This window comes from Podarcis melisellensis, assembly GCF_964234715.1.
Source record: "Podarcis melisellensis genome assembly, chromosome: 1".
Taxonomy (NCBI): domain Eukaryota; kingdom Metazoa; phylum Chordata; class Lepidosauria; order Squamata; family Lacertidae; genus Podarcis; species Podarcis melisellensis.
Window position 1 is genome coordinate 92473775 of NC_138528.1, and position 23189 is coordinate 92496963.

At 44.6% G+C, this 23189-nt stretch overlaps 1 protein-coding gene across 5 annotated transcripts in view; it reads left to right on the plus strand.

Annotated features, from left to right (window-relative positions):
- SCTR (secretin receptor) overlaps nt 1–21129 on the plus strand; it is a 33784-nt gene extending 12655 nt beyond the window's left edge. For 2 of the 5 annotated variants that reach the window (XM_081921960.1, XM_081921959.1), the window contains 13 exons: nt 4160–4289; nt 6733–6843; nt 10338–10456; nt 11739–11836; nt 12874–13009; nt 14029–14182; nt 15508–15568; nt 17509–17575; nt 17774–17865; nt 18835–18973; nt 19081–19116; nt 20527–20568; nt 20655–21129. In XM_081921960.1, the coding sequence (XP_081778086.1) occupies nt 4160–4289; nt 6733–6843; nt 10338–10456; nt 11739–11836; nt 12874–13009; nt 14029–14182; nt 15508–15568; nt 17509–17575; nt 17774–17865; nt 18835–18973; nt 19081–19116; nt 20527–20568; nt 20655–20837 (1368 nt within the window). In that variant the 3' untranslated portion in view covers nt 20838–21129. Of the gene's footprint in view, nt 1–4159; nt 4290–6732; nt 6844–10337; nt 10457–11738; nt 11837–12873; nt 13010–14028; nt 14183–15507; nt 15569–17508; nt 17576–17773; nt 17866–18834; nt 18974–19080; nt 19134–20526; nt 20569–20654 lie in introns of all 5 variants that reach the window. The other 3 variants (XM_081921961.1, XM_081921963.1, XM_081921962.1) reach the window with 3 other exon arrangements.
- The last annotated feature ends 2060 nt before the right edge of the window (nt 21130–23189 follow it).

The window sequence follows — 23189 nt, forward strand, 5'->3', positions numbered from 1 at the left end:
CGTCTTCTCCAAGTCGTCATTCTTCTTCTGCGAAGCAATGACTGCCGATGTGAGAGCGGTAACCTGATTCCGCAATGCAACCAGCTGCTCCTCAGCGCTCATGGCTGCTCCCGTTCGTGAGCTTCGCAAAAAAAAATTTTTGCTTTCGGAGAGGGGACTTACTGTCACGGCCACCCAGGACTGGTCCCAGCTCACAAGAGACCTCACTCCGTTGCAGCTTATTTACAGGAAAAGTTTATTAAAGATTTCTGCTTCTCATACAGTTCAGCATTGTGGCCGTACGTCTGCCACGTTAGACCGCTGAAGTCCCCTCTGACTCCTCCCCTCTTCCGCACCAACTTAATAGCCTGGCTCTGGACCACCTCTTCCTCTCCTTTCTTTTCCGCAGGGTCTTCCTGCCCCCCTGGGTTCCCTCTCTCCGTGACTCGCCTGAGGCTGAATCCTCTGCCGCCTCTTCCCCCCTCTTTCTGGCTTTAGGGCCGGGCTCCTCCCCTGAGCTCTCTCCACTTCCGCGCGCCTCTACGTTTGAACTTGGCGCGCGTACGTTGCTGCTGACCTTTCTTTCGACCGCTACACCACCCCCTGCTCTGCTCTCCACCCTTTCCGGCTGAACACCCTGCTCCAACCCCCTCTCTCTGTTCTCTCCTAATCCTGCTCCCTCCGAGAGACTGACAACTCCACCCCCTTTACTCCGTTCCGGCTGAGACGTCTCTTGCTTCCTCTGTCTTCCACTGGGCTCCTCTCCGCTTCTCCCTTCTCCTCCCCTTTGCTTGATTAAGGTAACCCCCTTTTGAGAATCCTCTGACTCGCTGCTCAGACTCGTGGATTCCCTCAGAATTCCATCATCTTCTTCCTCATCCTTCTGCCCCTCCTCCCACTCGCTCTCCGTCTCCTCTGTCATCTCCTCCTCTCTCCCAGAAACCCTGACACATATGCTTACATTTTCTGACATGTTTATATCTAACAAGGCAAGGTATAAATCCCCCTCTCTCATTGGAACTCATCTGGTTTGGAAACAAAACAGAGCGATCAGACTATTTTAAGTCATGGCTTGGTATATAAATATATATTTTCTGGTTTATTTTCCATTTCAGAGCTTGGACACATAGTTCTCAAAGCATGTAACGGGGCTTTCTAGCGACACACAGGTGGCTGTGAGGGAATTAACATGCTCTATCTACGCTGCTGAGGCATTTTTCCACCAAAGATGGTTCCAAGCTCTATTCTATGTCTGCAGACAGAAAGGAAGCCCTTTTTGTGCTTGCTGTCATCCAGAAAGCTCCCTCTTCTAAAATGCAAGGCTAGTTGTCAAGACTATGGCTGTCAGTTCAGTTTTCCTAGCCAAGTGTCATGGTTCACAATGAGTAATAGTTCATTGACGTAAGGCCCAGTGTCAGGGGCCAGTAACCTTTGTCAGCCATGGGCCGGTCCACCGTCCCTCAGACCATTTGGTGGGCCGGACTATATTTTGGGAGAAAAAAATGAACGAATTCCTAAGCCCCACATATAACCCAGAGATGCATTAAAAGGACACATTCTGCTCATGTAAAAACACCAGGCAGGCCCCACAAATAACCTAGAGATGCATTTTAAATAAAAGGACACATTCTACTCATGTAAAAACACGCTGATTCCCGGACCGTCCGCGGGACGGATTGAGAAGGCGATTGGGCCGCATCTGGCCTCCAGGCCTTAGTTTGCCTACCCCTGCCCAATGTCATGAGCCATGGTTGTGGTTGAGCAGGCCAACCATCCCCACATTTTGCTTCCTTTTCCTAGTGAGGGCCCAAGAGTACACCTTCCTTCTAGGTGTGATTGTGCAAAGTTTGAGCCCTACCCTCCCTTTCCTAGTTTTAGGCAATTGCAAATTTGTGTGTCTTTAGATTACACCCCTGCTCTTCGTCAGGCTTCTCTGGAATCTGAAGCAAAGGGGCACCTTCCCTCCTGTGTTTCCATCTTCGCCTTGGGTCAAGTACTGTCGCAAATAAGTTAGGATAAATATTATGATTTCCATGCTGAGTGACTGACAGGTAAGAGAGGATCTCCCCTCCTCCTGTCATTGCTCAAATGACCAGCCAAAGAAAAGAAAGAAGCCCTTAAAAAATGCAAGAAAATAAACCCAAGGAGAGTGTGTGTGTGTGTGTGTGTGTGTGTGTGTCCACCAGCCATCTTTATAATCTATCACATATATCCCACCCCTTCAGACTGCCCCCTGAGTATGACACCCTTCTGGCACTTGCCATAGGGACCAGTCCAGGCCATCTGAACATCTTATGGTTTAAAACTGTACTGATTACAGTCAGGCAGGTTGTAAATCTTTTTTAAAATAAATAATAAATTTAGGCTACATTCCTAACCAGGAGGTGATATGTTCAATCTATAGGCAGATTTGTGCAAACGTAAGAAATGAGCTGACTAAAATGCATACAGATAATCTATTTCAGTGTATTTAGTCAACTTCCAGCCCTTCTTTATGGGCCAAGGCTCAAATGAAACCCCAGTAAGAGCCATAGCCTTGTTTGCAGCATTTAATCTGTTTACCTGTTGCTTTCCTGTGTCTGTCACTGCTAACTGGAGACCTTTCTAACACCGATGAAATGTATGCTGTCTGCAGTTAACACTGGCCAGTTTTGGAATGGTTGCTATGGCTGAGCAGGACTGGCTTTTGTTAAGGCTGAAATGGACTTTCCCCATTTTGATTTGCTGTGTGCAGAAAAGAACAAAAGAAAAGAGCGGGGGGGGCAATGGAAATTCCACACATTTGTTATCCTGAATTTTAGCAGGGCTGTTCCTGTCTAGGTTGCCTTTTCCGCTGTCAGTTGTGAGGGATTTCCCCTCTTCTTCTCTTTCTTTTTTGTGTGCATAGTTATCCTGTTCCGATATTTTTTTTTATTTTTTTTATTGATTTTCCATATATATATAAACAAACAAACAAACAAATATAAATCTTAAGTATAATAATTCCATTTTTCTTTACATTGTTGGGTGACTTCCTCGACTCCCCCAGGCTGAATTTCAATGTATATCATTGTAACAGTTTTCCAAAACTATTTTCACATGTAATTTACTTACTCAATTAACATCTTTCTTTCTTTTCATTTTTACTTGAAACATATTATTCTATAACATCGCTTATTTAAATCCTAGGCCAATTTGGTACCTGCAAGTATTTCTATCTTAGCATATTTAGCTAAATAGTCTTTAAATTTCTTCCAATCCTCCTGGTACTCCTCCTCCTACTGGTCACAGACTCTTCCGGTCAGGTTGGCTAGCTCCAAAAATTCCATCATCTTCATCTGCCATTCCTCCATTGTTGTAATTTCCAGTTTTTGACCAACAAAATTCTAGCAGCAGTTGTGTCATACAGAAACAATCTAACATCTTTCTTGGGCATGTTCTAATATTTTTTGAATGGCAAATGGCAAGGGTTCATTCATTTGAAAGAGATTTTTTTTGAAAGGCAATCGAAGGAGCAGCAGACCAACAAATCCTGCCCACACATTTTCAAGAACTGGCTGGGTTACCTTGGTATGGTAACCCGATGTGTTAATGCAAGTTTACAATGTACATTAGATTAAAAGCATTAGATAAATGTGCAGATGGCATGGAATTTGCTCAAAGCAGTGCAAATCAAATATGTGCTAAGGGGAAACAAGGATATCCCGCTGTTATAGGACAAAGCCCCAGTGTGCTTTCGGCTATACCTGCTGCAGGTCGTGTCAAGCTAATCTGGGGTGGCTTTTGTATAAACTCCCTCTAATTCATGAACATATCTTTTCAGTGAAAGAAGCTGACTTAAGCCCTTTGCAATCTAACCCTGATGACATAGACTTTTTTTGTCAACATGGAACTGGTGTAGTTCAGCTGCTTCCACTGAAATCAGTGGCTTGGGGGAGCCCCAAGGACCAGAGCCAGAGACCTGGAGGGGCTGCCTTTGATCCCCAGATCCGAGGTTCCCCACTCCTGCTCTAGTGAGTTCAAAATGAGCTCAGAAGGGCAGGCAAAACTTCAAAGGGCATTCTCTTATTTTAACATGCTGCACTCTTAGGAATCCATCTATTTCTATAACTGTAACCTGCCCATAAACCTTTATGTGGATGTTTTGTAGGGTGTGTGTTTGGCTACTGACCAATAAAAGAGCAAATGCTTTCTCAACTAGCAGGTCAGAGCCTTTATTTCATCATGTGAAATCATGAAAATCATGACAACAGAAGAACAACTCTGCAGCTTGGTCCTCTCCAAGGAAGAAGTGAATGCGACAACTGGAAATGAATCGCTCTGGAGTTCAGGTAAAACTGTGTGTGTGTCTGCGTGCGTGCGCGTGTAAGGAAAAATTAGGCTGATGTTGTAGCCATGGGTTCACTTGTGGGACTCATTTCCAAAACAGAGATTGCAGGCTAGGAAAGTCCCAGTCATTAGAGATACCAGGATACGCATCAAGGATTCTAGAATGAATGGAAAAAGTTTATGAATTGGATTTTATTTGTTTTAATTTGGAAAACCTTAATAAAAATTATTAAAAAAAAAAAAGGATTCTAGAATGAAGAAGCAGCTGTTTCTTTTTGTCGTCATCGTTTTTGATAGAAAATTACCGTATTTTTTGTCCTATAGGGCTCACCGACCCATAGGACGCACCTTGGTTTTTTTTTTGGGGGGGGGGAAATGAATAAAAAAAAATTATTTCCTCCCCCAGCCGCGGCTGCCGCCCCAAGCCTTGCACACGCCTGCCTGAAGCACGGGGCACCCTCCGAAGGGCTCCGCGTGCTTCGGGCGGCAGGCTGCCGCCCCAAGCTTGCGCGCCCGGCGAGACCTCCTGCCGGGCGCGCAAGGCTTGCGGACACTCGCCGGGGCTGCAGGCTGCTGTCCGCAAGCCTTGTAAGCCCGCGGGAACTCCCGCCAGGCTTGCAAGGCTTGCGGAGAGCTTCCTGAAGCCTGGAGAGCGAGAGGGGTCGGTGCGCACCGATGCCTCTCGCTCTCCAGGCTTCAGCGAAAGCCTGCATTTGCCCCATAGGACGCACACACATTTCCCCTTCATTTTTGGAGGGGAAAAAGTGCGTCCTATGGGGCGAAAAATACGGTAGACTAATTTCAGCCTCGTTTCGCTCACATCCTGCTTTTGTGCTTCTTGTATAATGTTTGAAAAAGGAAGCTCCAGTTTCAAAAATTTCAGTGTTGCATGGAATCAAATCTAGTGTGCTCAGAGAGTACAGTGGTACCTCAGGTTACATACGCTTCAGGTTACAGACTCCGCTAACCCAGAAATAGTGCTTCAGGTTATGAACTTTGCTTCAGGATGAGAACAAAAATCGTGCTCTGGTGGTGCGGCAGCAGCAGGAGGCCCCATTAGCTAAAGTGCTGCTTCAGGTTAAGAACAGTTTCAGGTTAAGAACGGACCTCCGGAACTAATTAAGTACTTAACCTGAGGTACCACTGTATTGTATTTAGTAGCTAGACTAAAATATTTCCCCCTACTGTGGTGTCCACAAGAGACCTGGGTGAGTGAATGTGGGTGTGCATGTTTCAGGTGGGATAGGGAATGGTTGACTTCTGGGAAAGAGATTTCAGAACAATGGCTGGTTGAAAGGTAGTATTGATCTGTTTCCTCCTGGTCTTGATTAATGACGTTTTATTAATATAGTCATTTCTTAAATAAACAACACAGTGTCCTTGCCCTTCCTGTTTATCAGTGAGGTGAAGTCTGGTGATAGCCATCCAGTGGGTCTGTGGGAACCTTTGACATTAATGGCCCTGTCTGTCATCTATCTGCCCCCCCAACTACGCTTTATCTCTGTATGCCATTGGCATCACGGGGGTCCTCTGTTAGGAATGCCAAATGCCTACTTCAGAAGATATGTATATGGGGCACAATAATATACAATTAAACAAGATCACTTCTCCTCCCTTTTCCCAGCACACTCATCACAGTTTCCTTCTCAAATGCCTGATTAATGCCCACTTGGCTTAGTTAATGGATGCCTGTAGGCTGCCAATTCCCGTGGTGTCTGGGCTCTACATGAAGCAGACCCAAGTAGTCTAAAACAAAGTATGAGCATGTGAAGATGCAGAATAAGTAAAAGGAGCCCTTTGTGTTTTTGCACCAGCTGGAAAACACTTGTAGAGTTGGGTAGTGGTGGTGGCAGCAGAGGGAATGATACGAAGCGTTGCTATACATCAGGCATTGCTAGGTGATACATGGTAGGTTTTTCCCTTCCTTGTAGCACCTGCAGTGCCTAGATGATGCCAAGTGGGCTGCTCAGATTAGTTTGCAGTGAGTAGAGCTGCCATCTAGCCCAGCCACATCATCTCAAGCACTGATGGCCAAAATTCTGGGGTTTGCTCAGAGAACCAGCCAAACTGATTTTCCAGCTAATCCATCAGAAGCAGGGACCCTCAATAGAGGAAAAGCTGCTCTGGACAGAAGTGTGTGTGTGTGTGTGTGTGTGTGTGTGAAAGAGAGAAAAATGATTGCTAATGCTTGCACAAATCTGGGAGTTTTAAACTTTGAGTTTCCATCACAATTTGTGACAGCCCTAGAGAAGCCACAAGCTTTCCCAGAAGATAAGATACTGATCATCTCCACTATAGGCGTAACAAATGAGGAAAATGAGGCATAGAAATGTACTTAAAGCAGGGTTGAGGAACCTCAGGCCTGGGGGTCAGAATGTGGTAATTCCTCTTCTTCGTCTGGATGGCGTGAGGTATGTAACTTTTGTTGTTGTTCTTGACTCCTAGACAGATGCCTTGGAATGTGGGATAATATAACCTGCTGGCTGTCTTCTTCCATTGGGCAAACAGTTAGCGTTCCTTGCCCCAGAGCCTTCCAAATGGTAACTGGGAAAACAGGTAAAACTTAAAACATAACACTTCCATAGGCACTGTCTGATGCCTGTCAAGGATTAAAGGCTGAGTCCTCAGTGTAACACAGGCTAGAATGTGGTTTGTCATGTACTGTTTTTCTAGGGAAAGTAGAATCTTACCTAGAATCTAGGAGCTGCTTCCAGAAATGTCTGATGCTGCTATCTTAGCTTTGCACAGAGTTATTATTACTATTATTAATTAAATTTATATACCACCCTTCATCCAAGGATCACAAAGGAAAAAAAGTCACAGACCAAGAGCCCTTCTGGGGCTCGGCTTAATTGATGTTGCTGGATGTCCCATAAGCTGATTGGCATCAGGAGTCATAGCAGGTTTCTGCATTTGCTCCTTGCCTGTTCCCCTGTGGGGCAATTGCTGTTCGCCCCAGGCAAGAAGGTGAACAGTAAATTCCTCTTAGGATCCCATTCGGACCAGAGTGTGAATTCTGTAAATGTTACGTTGGGCTTTTCTTTCTGTGACGTCAAGCAGAATTTGACAAGTGGCACAACCTATTTGGATTTTTAAAAATGTCACTCCTAGACGAATCCACCATCTATCATGGGCAACTGGTTGTGGTGGTTGTATACATCATCTCTGGATTGATAGGCAGTATGGCACTGAACACCAGCTGCTGGGGAGCCAGAATGGGAAAGAAGGCTATTGCCTTCCTCTCCTGCTTGTAGGGTTCCCAGAGACACCTGGTTAGCCACTGTGTGCAGCAGGATGGTGATTCAGATGGATCTGTAGCCTGAATCATCTTCTCATGTTCTTGTGCCACACATGGAGAGAATTTGGACCAAGATCAGGGCTCAGATCCCAACAATGAAACTTTTTAGGCTTCCTATCTGCAAAATGAGAAAAACAATGGGCTGCCCGCAGAGTGCTTCTGAGGAAACTGCTTGTTCATATAGATATAGATATGGATCTATAAACACACAGATAGAAGTGGTAATTTCCCCTTCTGGTCCCTGGGAATAAAAACGAAGCATAATATAAACAAGGAAAGACAGCTCCTGCCTGATGTATTTGTTCTGTGGTGTTTTCATGGAGCCACAGTGAAGGGTTGCTTTGGATGGTGATTAAGATCAGTGATAAGCTAAAAACATTAAAACCCATGTAAACATTCTGCATATTTGGGTAGTCTTCTCTAGGAAAAAAATGTTTTTAGCAGGCACCGAAAAGTCAATTGAAGGTGCCTGCCCGATGTTAATGGGTGGGGAGTTCTAAATAGTGGGAGCTGCCACCCTAAAATACTGATTTGCTACAAATGGGTGTTATGTGGCACCTTTGCAGTGCCAGTTCTGCAGATTGCAGCAGTTGAGTGGACATATATAGGGTAAGGTAAACTGTCTCTTAAGGGCTTTATATTCTAATAGTAACACCTTGAACTTGACCCAGCAGCAAATTGGCAACCAGTGCAGATCTCTAAGCACAGGTGTTATATGCAGACAAGGACTCACTCCTGTCAGCATCACGTTGCACCATTCTGCATTAACTGCAGCTTCTGGATCAAGCCCAGTCTTGAAGAAACCAATGCGCGAACTACTGTGGCTACGTTTTCCTGGTGCAGGAACAGTTGTAGCAGTTGTACCAGTTGCAGCTGCAGAAAGGTGCTTCTAGCCACCAAGGTTACCTGAGCCTCCATCGACAATGCTGGATCCAGAAGTACCCTTTCTGGGACTGGCAAGTGTGTATCTGGGCAGGGGGCAGGTGGACTCGGGAGAGGGGGCAATGGTTTGTGGGGACCTGTATCAGCCAGGAGGCAATAATCAGAGGCAGGTGGAAGCTGGTGGAGCACCAGATGGGTTGGAAGAAGAGGAGGAAGAGGCAGGTCAGGCAGGTGGGAAGGGCCCACCTGCTTCCCCACCCTCTCCTGTTTCCCAGAACCAGGAGGGAATTGAAAAGGGATGAGCAGAGGAAGATTCCATGCAAGCACAGTCTCCAGCTGTGTGTATGCAGTCCGTCAGAGGAAGTTGCATAAACTGGCAGAGGAGGAGTGGTCCTCTGTTGCTGCAACTGCTCCCCAGAGCATGGAACTGTAGAGGTGACAGGAATCACTTAGCCACAGAACCCCTGTCTTGCCAGGATTCAAGCTCTTCTGGTTCTTCCTCGTCCACTTCACCATTGCATCTAAGGACTGCACAACCTCTCCCAATTCAGGTGTTATGATTCAGCACCTTAACAGCCTGCTTGATAGGGTCTGGAAAAGGGACAACGAGCAGCTTGTCGCCTGATCGCTGGGAACACTGCAAAGCTGCTTTGGACTACAACTCTCTCAACCCCGCTGGCTGGGGCTGAGACGGATGGAAGTTGTTAGTTCCAGAGCAGCTGGAAGGACCAGGTCAGGGAAGACGGACAGCCTCTGCCACCAGCTGCCTGCAGATGGAAAACTCAGCCGCTAGAGGGAGCTGGTAAAATTGAAACAACTCAGCTCTTGGCTGTTTTGATTTGTTGTGCTTGCTCTGGGCTTTATTGCTTTAATGATGAAGGGTGATAAGAAAACCTTTAAATACATATTGATCAATCACAGCGTTGCCACAAGACATTTTGGTACCAGATGTGAATCACAAAATGACACCCCAACCTATCTGTCAGGGAAGAAGTGGGAAGAGTATGAGAAGCTGTGTATCAGGAACCAGGAAGGAATAAAAATCTATATGTGTTGTGTTCCTTGGAGGCCAGATATGCTGCCCCAGTGGATCCTGCTGCCCAAGGTGATCGACTCAACTTGGCCTTGATCAATCAGTTACATTTTAAACAACTTGAAGCCTAAGTATATGGTACTTAGAAAGGAGCCAGTCTCATTGAACATAGTGAGACAGACTTCCAATTAATATACTTGGGATTTAACTGCATACCATTTACTATACTATAGGTGACTGATGCTAGTGCTTTATGGTTCACAGCAAGCCATAACATCCACAGCGTAAGTGCAACCAGTTGTGTGATATATCTCCGCACTTGCAATCCTGAAATGATGTTTTCATTCTTGGGAACCATTTATTTTTATGGTGCCAACAATGAACTTTGTTCCTTGTAGAACAAAAAAGTAAAACAGAGACAGAAGCAGGAATGTCTGTGTTCAGACAGGGTCACTTAATTGCTCTTAAACATAACAGGATTAATACATCTCTTTGGAACATAATGAATACAGCTATTTTTGTCCGTGGTTTAAGAACAGTAAACAGTTTTCTGCTGCACTAATGGCTAATCTTGAAAATGCTTTGCTGAAACAAGCCAGCTTCATAAACTACAGTTTGAATTTGGCTTGTTTCAGCAAACCATAGTTAAGATGAACCACAATTTGCCCGGGTTCTGACATCACAGCAAGCTGCAGGTAATCTAAAAAGGAAGCAAAAACTTCCAGACTCCACCATGTGGCCTTGAATGTGTATTTACTGTATAATAGTAGCTTTCACCAGTGCTAATTGCAACTACTAACTGTATGACTTATTTTCTTTCTGTCATCGCAAACCAAGGGTTTATATATCGTAACTGCACCGAGGATGGCTGGTCGGAAAAATATCCAAGACCCTATATTGCTTGTGGTTTAAATGTGGAAGAGATTAATGCTCCTATAGTTGCGTGGCAGCGTAGGGTAAGTACAAATAATCAGTACAGTATCCTATGGGCACTTTCAAACAGTTGCTGTTTTTGGGTGGAATTCAATGCTGAAAATTCAGGTTGGGCAATTATAGTTGATTGGAAGGTCTTTCACAATAAACCTGCTTCCCCAGACATGACCTTTTGTGATAAGGAAAGTGAAGGAGAAATTCACTGGGCAATGTGGGATGACATTCGCCCTAAAGCAATGTCATCAAACAAACCAGGATGAATGCTCAACAGGCAGGTCATCGGGAAGCATCAGAAGTGGGGTGGAAGTGGTTTGAGCACACATTCCCTGTATTCCTGGGTATTTCTGCTTGTTTAGATTGACCCACTAAGCCACAGGTGGAAAACCCATTAGGATATCCTCTCACCAGACTCTTTTGGATCGGCATCATTTCCTGATAACTCTGGATGAGGTTCCTGCTGATATTCAAAAACTGGAGCCAGAGGAGAGGAGGAGAGTCCAGTTCCATGGCTCTGTCTTCTGTTGTGCTTTTAAAATTGCTGCTTGTTTGATTTTAGCTGCTGTTGACTTTGCTTCGTAGTTTGTTTTGCTTTTAGGCTGTACTTTTATTGTACTTGTTTTTAGATTGGTGTAGAAAGGTGGGATACAGAAATATCGTAAATACATATGTTTTCGTTCTGCAGCAGAAAAAGTGCGCTCAAGCCACCTATACCACACTTTTAGATATCTGCCTTCATCCTATGTGTTTATCTTCCGCCAGTGGCTTACTCAGGTTTGAAACACAGCACTAAAGAGCAGAGTAGGAAAAGGTGTTGCAAATAGCCCCACCTGGTGACAAAACATAGTATTATTCAGTCATAATACAAACAGAGCCTTTCTCCCTTCAAAAATTTGTTATAGGACAGCAGTCTGTTTTAAGTGACTGAAGCTCAGTTGGGACTAGTTATACACAAGCGCAGTTGACATGGAAGCAAAGCCAGGCCATTGATTTATGGCACACTAATACTGCATCTGTAGACAATGGTAAAACAATTTAAATATGTTGTCAACCACTTACAACCCTCTGTGGGGTTTTTGTGTCTCTAAATTTTAAATCTGGCCTAATTCTACCTGGGGCAGTGTTTTCTAATCACTCTGATTGCAGGCAAAACCAAATTAGTTCATGGTAGTGCTTTTAGAACAAATGATGGGACAGCATGTTCTGAAAAAAGACATGTTGTCACTCTTTTTGAGACAAGTGGGTTTCCTACACATTCACCATTCACATCTCTGCCGGGACTGAGTGTACCTGGATGTTTCTTGACAGGTGTCTTACCTGAGGAAGTTGGAGATTGTGTACACCATCGGAACCAGCGCTTCTCTTGTGGCGCTGACAATTGCCTTGGGCATTCTGGGTTCTTTCAGGTGAAGAAGAATTATTCATTCCTTTTTAAATATTTGTTTCTACTTCCTGGTTAATCTGTGGAAAAAACCAACCCCCAAATGAATAGTGAAATAAAGTGTTATTTCAAAAGCCGTTCCATTGATCTTTCGTCAGATATTCATTCTGAAAGGGCTTCCTGTTTTGCACAGTAACAGTGGGGAAGTGTACATTCCGTTCAAACGTCAACAGGCAGAAGTGTATATTCAAGTGGGTAGAAGAAAAAACTTAAGTTTTAAAACTTAAGCTGTGGATTTGGGAAGGTGATCTGTATGTTAGGTGGATATCCTGCTCATTGGATAGGTTTTTCAGGTGGATCTGATGAAGCCTGGCAAAGAAGCAGTGACTGCATCCCCCCTTTTATTAGTTCTTTTGTCTTTCTATTAAAGCAGGGGTGGAACCCACAGTTGTCAAGATGCTATGGACTCCAGCTCCCATCAGCCCCAGCCAGCATGGCTAAGAGTCAGGGAGGTCTAGTCCAGAAACATCCAGAGGGTCACTAGTTCCTCAGCCTAGTGTTGTGGGAAAGATGATCTTCAGTCCAAGAGTTCTCAGTTTTACCATCAATACGTCAGTTTTGCTTCACGATGCTATCAGATCAGGCAATGGTATTGGATGGATGCAGAGTACTGATGAGGTTTCTGTTGATTTGAATGACCATTGCTGAGTGGTACCACACTTTGCCCTATATTCAATCCTCAGTGACTTCAAGTGGCAAGACTGAGATCTTGGAGAAGCAGTTACCTGTCAGAGCAGATGCATGGGCATAGCCAAGGGGGGCAAGGGGGTAGCTCCTCCCTTCTAGATCAAGTAAAACCATAGAAATACTTAACTAACTGACCAATCATGTCAGTTCTGCCTCCCTTCCCAAATCCTGACTACACCCATGAGCAGATGGGTTTGATGGATCAATAGTCTGATTCTGCTTTAGATGGTGTAAGATCTGTTCATATGTCTGATAAGAAACCCAAGCAGTTCCTTGTTTAGAAACCTTCTTGATGCTTTTCTCTTTGGGCCACAGAAGGCTTCGCTGTACGAGAAATTGCATCCACATGCAGCTCTTTGCATCGTTCATTTTGCGAGCTTTGGCAAACTTCATCAGAGATCCTGTCCTGTCTGAAGACACTGACGATACAGTCTACTGTGAGTTACACATGGTAAGGAAGAAGCCTATAAATATGACCTACTATCCAGCTCATAACAGGTTGAAGAAAGGTGCCTGAGAATTAAATTCCCTTTCCATCCCTGTGAGCCATTTTGTCAGGGAAAATGGCAGACTTGAGGTGCAAGCTTATGTGAACTTCCCTGGTGCAGACCCACTGAAAACTGAGGATTTACGTATGAGTAAAAAATGCTAAGGAGTGTGCTGTTCACCTGCTTATTTGTGTATGTATGGTCTGAACATAAATAATATATTGTTTATATATTTAGTTGTTCTTTGGTTTTATGAATACCACAACCACAAGGGGTGGATGTTCAAACTAAATGAATGAAATAATCACAAGGCCAAAGAAACCAAAGAGCAAAACGTGTTTAAGCACAATTTGCATAACGTGTCGTGTGGCATCATGACACTTTACGAGGAAATTAATTGAAGTGCATTAATCAGCTCTTATAAAGATTTCACAAGGGAGTGAATGTGAAGCTCTGTGATTGGCAGTAGGTTTGAAAATGGCAAAACTTTTCAGGACTTGAAGAATAATAATTTGTTTGTTTAATTTGAAGAAGAAGAATAATAATTTGTTGCAGACTTGTTGATTTTAAAAGATAACATTTTGAATCTTTTACAACATTTTTTTTAAAAAAAAGAATACAGCATACATTTAAACATGGATGCTAGTGGTAGAAATAAAACAATCCAAACCAATAAATAAAATACATGGGTAACAGCGACTTATATCCCATGATATCATACTCAGAACAGACCCATTGATTTAAGCAACTTCCACTGATCCCCACAGGTCTGTTCTGTGTGTGATTTAGTTGTGTATCACTCAAAATCTACAGTGAGACCGACAAAAATGAGTGTAGTAATTGCAACAACCACAACCTGACTTTTACACCGGTGATAAATAAAGCATGACACAGCAAGGTGGAGCTCGGGAGCAGGACTGTGAAATGCCATGGGAAGGGAGACAAAGCACATGCTCTTTAGCTTCTCTCCCTCTTTCCTCAGGGTCGATGTAAGATTATCATGGTCTTCATTAACTTCTGTATCATGGCTAACTACAGCTGGCTTCTTGTGGAAGGGCTTTATCTTCATACCTTGCTGGTGATGTCTTTCTTCTCCGAAAGAAAGTTCTTCTGGTGGTTTGTGGTTCTGGGATGGGGTAAGTACCAGTTGACACCAGTGGGGGAGCTGCAACAGAATGCTGCACAGTATTATCCCCCAGTGACTCCGTTTCAGTCCTTGCTCTGCTTCCCTTGCCTTCCTCACTTTTCTTTGCTTACCCTCATTTCGTGTGTCTCTCACTTCCTGTCTCACTCCATCTCTGGCACCACAACTTTAAAGCACAAGGCTTCCTGCAAAGAATCCTGGGAGCTGTAGCTACAATTCCTAGCACTCTTAACAAGCTCCTGCTCCCAGAATCCTTTGGGGGAAGTCATGTCCTTTAAACGTGTGGTGTGTACACAGCCTCTGGCTCCCTCTTCTTCATTCCCTGCTCTTGCTTCCTGCTTTATTCTTTCTTTCGTCCTCTTTGCTACATTGATTCTTTTGATGCTTCCCCTCCCTCTATTTCTCCTCTTGCCTCTCCACTCGCCGCTTTCCTTCTTTCTCTCGCTATCCTTTGTACAGCTTTGAGGTGTGTGATGGAGCAGGGTTTGCAGGGGCAGAATGTATTGCTTACACAGCTGAGGTAACAAAAACATTTCAAAGAAGCCAATAATATGCATGCATAGTCCTCAGCAGCCAGTTTTCCACAGGCTCTTTTTTGTTGTTGTTCCCTTTTGAGTTGGGGACAACTGAACTGAAACATCATGTGCTTGTGTATAGCTTCATATTCCCCTGGGTATACAGTGGTACCTCGGGTTACATACGCTTCAGGTTACATACGCTTCAGGTTACAGATTCTGCTAATCCAGAAATATTACCTCGGGTTAATAACTTTGCTTCAGGATGAGAACAGAAATCATGCAGTGGCCGCGCAGCGGCAGCAGGAGGCCCCATTAGCTAAAGTGGTGCTTCAGGTTAAGAACAGTTTCAGGTTAAGAACAGACCTTCAGAATGAACTAAGTTCTTAACCCGAGGTACCACTGTATCAGGGGAACTTCTCTTTGGTTTGTGGTTGCTCCCATTTTGCCTCACAGAACCACAGGAGTTTGCTATTATGCATCAAAATATTCATTTATCAGGTGATGTCATAGCTGCATATTCCTGCTTTGCAGGCCAGATAATCCTCAAGGTCCCTTCCAACTCTACAATGCTATGATTTCTTGTGCGTTCTATGATTAAGGGCTTTCCCACACTTCTGCTTAGTCTTTAGCTCTAAATTGGAACAAAGGGCAATCCGCAAAACACCTGAATTGCTATTTGCTCCAACTGAGCACTAAAGAGCGGTTTTTGCTCTGGGCGAAAGGAGCGGGAGAAGAGAAAGTATGGATAAGCCTTAAGGATTGACCCGGGGGGGTCTCTCTCTTTTTTTCTTCACTGCAGGCACTCCAACTTTCTTTGCAATTGCATGGGTCACGGCCAGACTATTACATGAAAATGTTGGGTAAGTTGTGTTTCCATTACATCTTTCCATGCTCTATATTTATTAGCGTTGCCTCAGCTGTGTGTCCACAGAACCTTTGACAGCTGGTTTCAAATGGCTGCAATCCTATTTTCTTGCAATGTTCTGAAACACTGAGACAAGAAGAGAATAACAGTAGCAGTTCAGTTGCAATTAATACTGATCAAACCACTCCTAAAAATAGTGTGTATCCCATTATACAAGTGCCTGGCCAGTATAAAAAAAAATCTGCAGCTTCCTTGTGAAAACAGAATCCGTTCTTTTCTCTTTGCCATCTCCCACTGCCCAGACATATATTGTCTCAAGCAACCCCCATCATTCTACGCTGGGGAAGGCAGGCCAGTTAATCTGGTTCCAGACCATGTTTATGTCTTTTGTTCTGTTCCAATAACCACTTGTAGCCTTCATTTGTCATCTAGAACTCATACTTTTATTATTATCAGTAAAAGAAAATAGGCAGAGTTTTCATCTGAACATCACATCACAACAACAGCAGCAGCAGCAGCAGGGCATTTATGAAAGACACTCATTGTCAGGAGCTCTCTGTATTAAAATGGCAAGAGGGGAAGCAGCTGTATCTGCAGTTATTGTGATAATAAATTCCAGAAGGGCAGCTGTTCCTCGCCTGTTGCATCAAAAACAACACAGATTATTGTGGAACCTTAAACACTTCTTTTAAAAAAAACGTATTGTTGCATATGCGTTAATTTGATTATGACCATTTCTCATCCAGCAGGGGGAGTTGGGTTGTTTGTGAAGTGCTGTTGTTTTCTCGTTGCAAAGACCGCGCTAAACGAAAACACAATATTATCTTGAAAAACAAGGAAGTGTTTTCGGAACCTCAAGTCAAAGGATAAGAAGCTGACTCAGCTGCATTGCTGTGAGGCCTCTGGACTTTGACGTTTGACAGGGGTTGGAATACGGTATCAGAAGTAAAAATCTTTCAGGCCAGCAGCCATATATACCTGTGTTATAGTCAAGGCTTTTTTCCCCAGCCAGAACTTGCCACAACTCAGTTCCAGCACCTCTCAGGTGGGCGCCATTGCCATTCTAAGGAAATAAGGGAGGTGATCACAGCCCCTCTTTTTCAAGAAAAGTAGTCCTGGTTATAGTGAGAGCCAGGTGAAGCTCTATGAGACTCTATTAACCTCAGTCTGTCCTCAGCCAGCCCTCACCTCAGCCCTGGTCTTCTTACTTAGCCTGGGGCCCTCCAGAACCACAAGCCCAGCAGTATCCTCCTGCTGCACATCTGATGTCCTATGTGAGGTTAGCTGTGTGGCAGGTAAAGGAGCAGCTGGGCAGAAAGGCTGCCTGCAGTCACTACAGGGCTATGCAAGTCCAGACAATCAGCTGATCCTCAGGGCTTGCATGCATAGTGTTGTGCCTTTGCCTGCACAGTTTGATTTCAAAATGCACAGGCAAAAATGGATCATCTGACACCATTGGGACTTCCCTTACCAGGTTGAGGGTGATCAAGGTCTAGATGGATCCAGCTCCTCCCCACCCCTAGACCAGGGTACACTTCCCGATCCTGGGGGGGGGGGGCTTTGGACTACAACTCCCATCATGCTGTGACCATTGGCCAGGCTGGACGGGGCTGATGGGAGTGGCGAAGAAGGGCATCAAGTTGAAAAAGGATGGCGACTAGGGCATTGCCAATTTGTTGAGCTCCTCTGAATCATGACTCACAGTAAAATGCAAATGTATTCTTCTGCTTTCCCTGCTTGTTTTCTGCACACTTGAGTATTCTAATAGTTTCATCCATTCGGTATAATTTGAAAGGCCAGGATGGATGCCAGCTCCTATCTGCTGGGCATGTTGCCTTGCAATATTTTTCCTTTGAAGACAAATATTGCTAACATGATGCTCGCTGGCATTTGTTGACCTGAAAAGCATAATGAATGAATTTTGCTATCTTACAGATGCTGGGATACTCATCTTACATATGCCCGGTGGCTCATTCAAGGCCCTGTGGTAGTTTCTATTGTTGTAAGTCTGAATTACAATGCCTCTTCTATTTTTGTACCAAATGTTATTCGTCTGGGACCGTAATAAACAAATTCATGCTATTGCTGTAAGTCCATTTCACAGCCGATTTCTGAGATGAAGATCGAACTGAAGAGAGCAAATTTGATGCGTGTCTTTCAAATATGTGAATGTCAATGCCAGCTTTTCATTCTCTTGCAGATCAATTTCGTTTTGTTTGTTAATATTGTGAGGATTCTAATGAGCAAACTTAGATGGCCAGATGGAAGGAACAAGGATTCCAGTCAATACAAGTAAGACAGCTTAAAACAAAAAACAAAAATACCCCTCAGCCTCACACATAAGTACAACAGCAAGAGATACCTGTGCACAGATGTTTTACCTGTTTGCCTGCAAATATATGCAAAGATATGTATCACCCAGATAAACTTGTCTGATTAGCTGCCTCAAGGACACCCACCCCAATAAAATGCCTCCAGGTCGGCTTGTGCTTCTTTTGGAAAGATCTTATCCCCATCTATAGTAGCAGCAACAGAGCACAAATCTGGATGCAAAGCCCTGAGCGTAGTGTGATGAAAGCTGATGGAGAAAATCCCCATTCCCTCTCTTGTAATACAGTCATACCTTGGTTGTTGAGTGCCTTGGTACTCGTCTGTTTTGGCTCCCGAATGCCGCAAACCCAGAAGTGAGTGTTCCAGTTTGCAAACGTTCTTTGGAAACTGAACATCCAATGAGGCTTCTGCGGCTTCCGATTGGCTGCAGGATCTTCCTGCAGCCAATCGGAAGCTGCACCTTGGTTTCTGAATGTTTTGGAAGTCAAACAGACTTCTGGAACAGATTCCGTTTGACTTCTGAGATACCACTGTACTTTGGTTAAGGGCCATCCCGTGAAACTGAAGAGGTAGGCGATTCAGGAGAGAGAAAATGAAGCACTTCTTCACACAGCACAGAGTTTAAACTATGGAATTCACTTCAAGGGGGCTTAGATAGATTCATGGAGGATGTCCATGGTGCCTGCTGCCAATATGTAAAAAAACAGAAGCTGCAGGGACCTAGACCCTGTGACCTGTTGTCTGGCACTAGTGTTACTGCTGATCTTTAAAGGCAAGCCTGCACTGCCCCTGAAACTTCCCTTTGCGTTTTCTGCTGTTGCCTCTGGAGGGGATAGTTCTGCCTACAAACTGAGATCAATATGAAGCTCACCCTCTTTAGGCCGTTTCTTTATTTCTGTTTTGTTCTGTTATCTCTGTCTTTACTCCTAGGAGACTCGCTAAATCCACACTCATCCTTATCCCTCTCTTTGGAGTCCATTACATCATATTTGCTTTCTTCCCTTTCGATACCACGAACGGCACCATGGAGATTCAAGCTCTGTTTGAAAAAGCCATCGGATCTTTCCAGGTAATCTGTTCCTTGGAAGGTCTTCATCATCTTCAGATGAAAGAAGCCCCACCTGTCTTTTGCAATCAAAACAGGCTGTGTTGGCAAACCTCCTTAATGTTTTCCAGGCCCCCGGGTGTCTAGAGCAAACAGGATGCAAAGAGGTAACTGGAATTCTTAGGTAACTAGGACAGGGGTAGTTATTGGCTAAAGCTTTTTGGGGGGCCCAACACATTAACACTTGGCAAATCTTTTGTAGGTTGCATGCCAGTGGTGGATATGGCTGCGCCACTCTCTCTCATGCATACTTTTACATACACAGAGAGAGCGCAAACAAACACAAGCAGACACAGACATTGGCACACAGCCCCCTCCTCCCAGACCTGGGCAGATCAACTGAGGAGGACAGGTTATTACCTTCTTTCCACTGGTCAAGTGGTTGATTAGATGACTGGGGAGGGAACATTTTTTTTATCCCTAACAGGGTGTTGGTCTATGCCTATCCTGGTGCTGTTGATTCTCCCCCACCTTTCACCATCATAATTATTGGGTCTTGGGCACTTCATAAATTGGGAGAGGGCAGGTGAGTCCCTAACCCAAATGGGTTTAGCCATGCCTGCTTTAGGAATAAAGTCCTCCCACAAGGACAAAGGTAGTTAACCTTCTTTCTCTTTTAAATGGAACAAGGAATGAAATACACATTCAGGTTGGGCATGATGTAGCCTTCCTCTGCATTGGGTTTCTTATTAGACCAACACCCCAGAGATCCAGTATTTCTCATGGCACCTTGCAGGACCCTCTTTATAACAAGGACCTGTTCCATCTTGCCCCATGCTCACTTTCTTCTCAGAATGCCCTTGTTGCAAGAAGGACCTGCGTGAGATTGAAAACACTGCAACTGCTAAAAGATCCAATTGGTCCAACAAAATATATCATTTCTCCTAGTGTAACAATCCAAGCCTAACCCATGGATCTTTGCTGCTGGAGGGGCCTAACATATGGCACAGGTGACAGGGACCATCACCTCTGCTGCCACACTTGCTGTGGTAGCAGAAAGCATTGCACTTGAGACGCTACGCATGGCAGCGTTCGCACAGGTGGTTAACCAGCATGGGCCCCCGAAATGGGGTGTTATGGGGCAGGAATAGAGCAGAGCTGACCATGGTAACTGGTTCCAAAGCTGCTCCAGCTTTCTAATCCTGGAGCTCGTGGGAGTGGTATGGTGGAAATCCCACCACCACCTTCTGCCCTGACCATGGGCACCAGCTTCAGGGGGCCGAGCCCTTTGGGGGCCCCTATGTGCATGTGATCTCCCCCTCTCCCCACTGCACCTCTTGCCCCGGACTAGTTTGTGGTGGCAGGACTTGGGATGAAGTAGTAGACAGGCCACTCTTCTCTGGCCCTGGTTTAGATTGCTCTGTAAGTCACTCTTTCTTTTCTTCACATCTGGCAGCACACTGCGTTCCTGGAAGGTCTACATGAGCTTTTTCTTGCTTCTATCTTTATTCTGGAGTGCAAACCTGCCATTTCCAGTTGTATATCTCATGACTGACCCGGGCCTCTTGTGTTCTCAGGGCTTTGCTGTGGCTGTGCTTTACTGTTTTCTTAACGGAGAGGTGAGTTTCCCATGGATTGTAATGTACTAAGAATCAAAATACGTGTTCTTCTTATTTGCATGTTGACCCCATAATGTTTTGTTTAGGTCCAGCAGGAGATCCACAGAAAATGGCGGCAATGGCACTTAAGAAAACACATTCATTCGCAGAAGCATCACAGCTGCACATTTCCTAATGATGTCAGTGGCTTCACCCAGGTGCTGCAGCTGATGAAGCCCAGCCCCCAGGAGGAAAGGGGACCTTCTGCCCCAAATCTGAGTCAAATGTGATGGATCTTGTGCAGAAAAGAACTAATTGCTCACTCGGAGGGAACTGGAAAGCTCAAGAATTGAGATTATGGATCTGAATTTGCCCCTTAATTAGCTGTGCGTGGAGTCTGGCTTTGTCTGTGCCCAGAATCTTTATTATCCCCTGGAGGAACTGGAGGATTTTTTAAATTACTTTTTTACAGAAAAGATGTATGAAGATTTGTTTCCTGGTGGAAGATTCCCTTCTGACTACACCATTCTAAGATGCCATTTTCTAGTGGGATGTGAGTGCCAGATTAAAGGGCTTTTCTGATTTGTTTTGTACTGCTGAATATTGTGCGGCATTGAATAGTTTGGACAAGACATGACTCATGAGCTGCAATTCCTTGGGGAAACATTGTGTTGTCTGGAGACACTTTGTAGAATACAAGCTTTAAAACACACACACACACACACAGCAAAAAATTACACCCTTAACTGGCTGCAGGATTCAACGATGGATTGTGATCAGCACTGAAACTAGATCTCACAGGTTTGCGGCTTTGGATCTTGGACATTCAGCTGCCATGATGGTTGTGGGAATATTTTTTAAATTACTTTGCTTTCCCAGAAGATGATGTCTCTCTCAGCCCATGTATCTGTTGTTCGTGCTTTTGTAATCTTGAGGCTTGACTGCTGTAACACATTCTGTGAAGGGCTGCCTTGATGTTTCAAGAATAAGGAAGCTGGGTGCCATATCTATTCTTCATCGTCTACCTTGATTTCCTATTGTCTTCTGGGGCTAATCCAAGATGCCTAGAAAGCCCTAAACATCTTGCGTTTTGCATATATTACAGACTACCTTTTCCTCCCATCGTACAATGATCTCTTCAATAAGCTGAGAATGCCCAGCTAATGATTTCGGTACCAAACCAGAAAAGACATCAAACACATGCAGAGTGTTATTTGTGGTGGCTGATGAATTACTATTGAACTCTTTCCAGGTAGACTTGCCAAAGCCAGAGCTAAGTTAGATGTGTTTGCAAGACTGTTCTTGACCAGATGAGTGGGGTTAATGTGCATTTCTTACCTGCTTATTCCTTTCAATGGGTTGCATGTCTGTATTTTTTTATTTAAACATGTAGGTAGATAAACATGGCTTAGAGTCATAGAGTTGGAAGAGACCTCAAAGGGTCATCTAGTTTGACTGCATGCCAGTAGAGCTTGAGCCGACAGAACTTCAACTGTATCATGTCCAGCACAAGTGGAACGACGCTGCCACTCTGCCAGGCTGACTAGTGGAGACGTTCCGACCATTAAAAACTGCTTCCAGATGTCAGGCATGTGTGCTTGGGTCCTTGCATTTGCTTTGCTTTCACGGCTGCCTCTGCAAAATGCTTTCTCTCCCCTTCCCTTGGGGAAATCTGTGCTGCTGCTCGTTTGTACCATCTGGATCATGCCCCTGTGTCACATGATGCATCTGCAGGAGCCACAGCTAGCCTGATTGGGGAGGGATGGGTGTCAGGGACTCCCCACCCCCCACCCCGGTTTCTCGGGAGCAACGTGTACGCATTGAGAAGCAGCAAATTCTTCCTCCATGGGAGGCAATAGCTAACAAGAAGATTCCATCACTCCTCCTTACTCATAATTTGTGGCTGTGTATTCCTGGCCTTCTCTTCTATTGCACGGAGTTGCAGCCTTGCCCACAGAAGTGCAAGAGCCTTCAAACTGGTAGAGCGAGTGAGCAAAAAGAGAAAGAATGCATCTGAGGCCTTTTGATTTGCATGTGCAAATAAGGATGTGCACATTTGAGTTCCCCTCTTACAGGAACCACATGCAGGTGTTGCTCACATGTGAGATTCCAACATGAACCTACCAGGTAGAAGAAATTCATTAGCAAATGTGACTGACACTGTGAAACTGGGTTTCAACAGATCCTGGGTATTCATTGCTCGCTAGAGAAGGTAATCATTCCCCGCCCCCCACATTATTGATTTTCTTATGCCTATATATCACTAGCAGCTGCCAGTCACACCCATGCTAAATGGATCTTGATTGGATTTGGCATTCATGCACGTCCTGCATAGTACAGCTTGTATTGTTTGGCCTTTTGACCTCCTGCTGTAAAAACTGAATACTTTCCCCCCATTTATTTCTTTGCACTCAGGGTGCATGTGTATGATACAAGCACACTTTTTGGTGCCCACTTCATGCATCTGCCAAAGCGGGCTCTGTACCGACTGTGGCAGTTTGTATGACCACTTGTCTGAACCAAAACCCAGAATTAAAGCAAAGGACTTATTATCTCCAAATAAGAAATATTTGTAGAAGTCTCAAACTAAGGATAAGGGGAGTTGTCACACTTTTCCAACATGCTAGGGTTAAAATAAATCC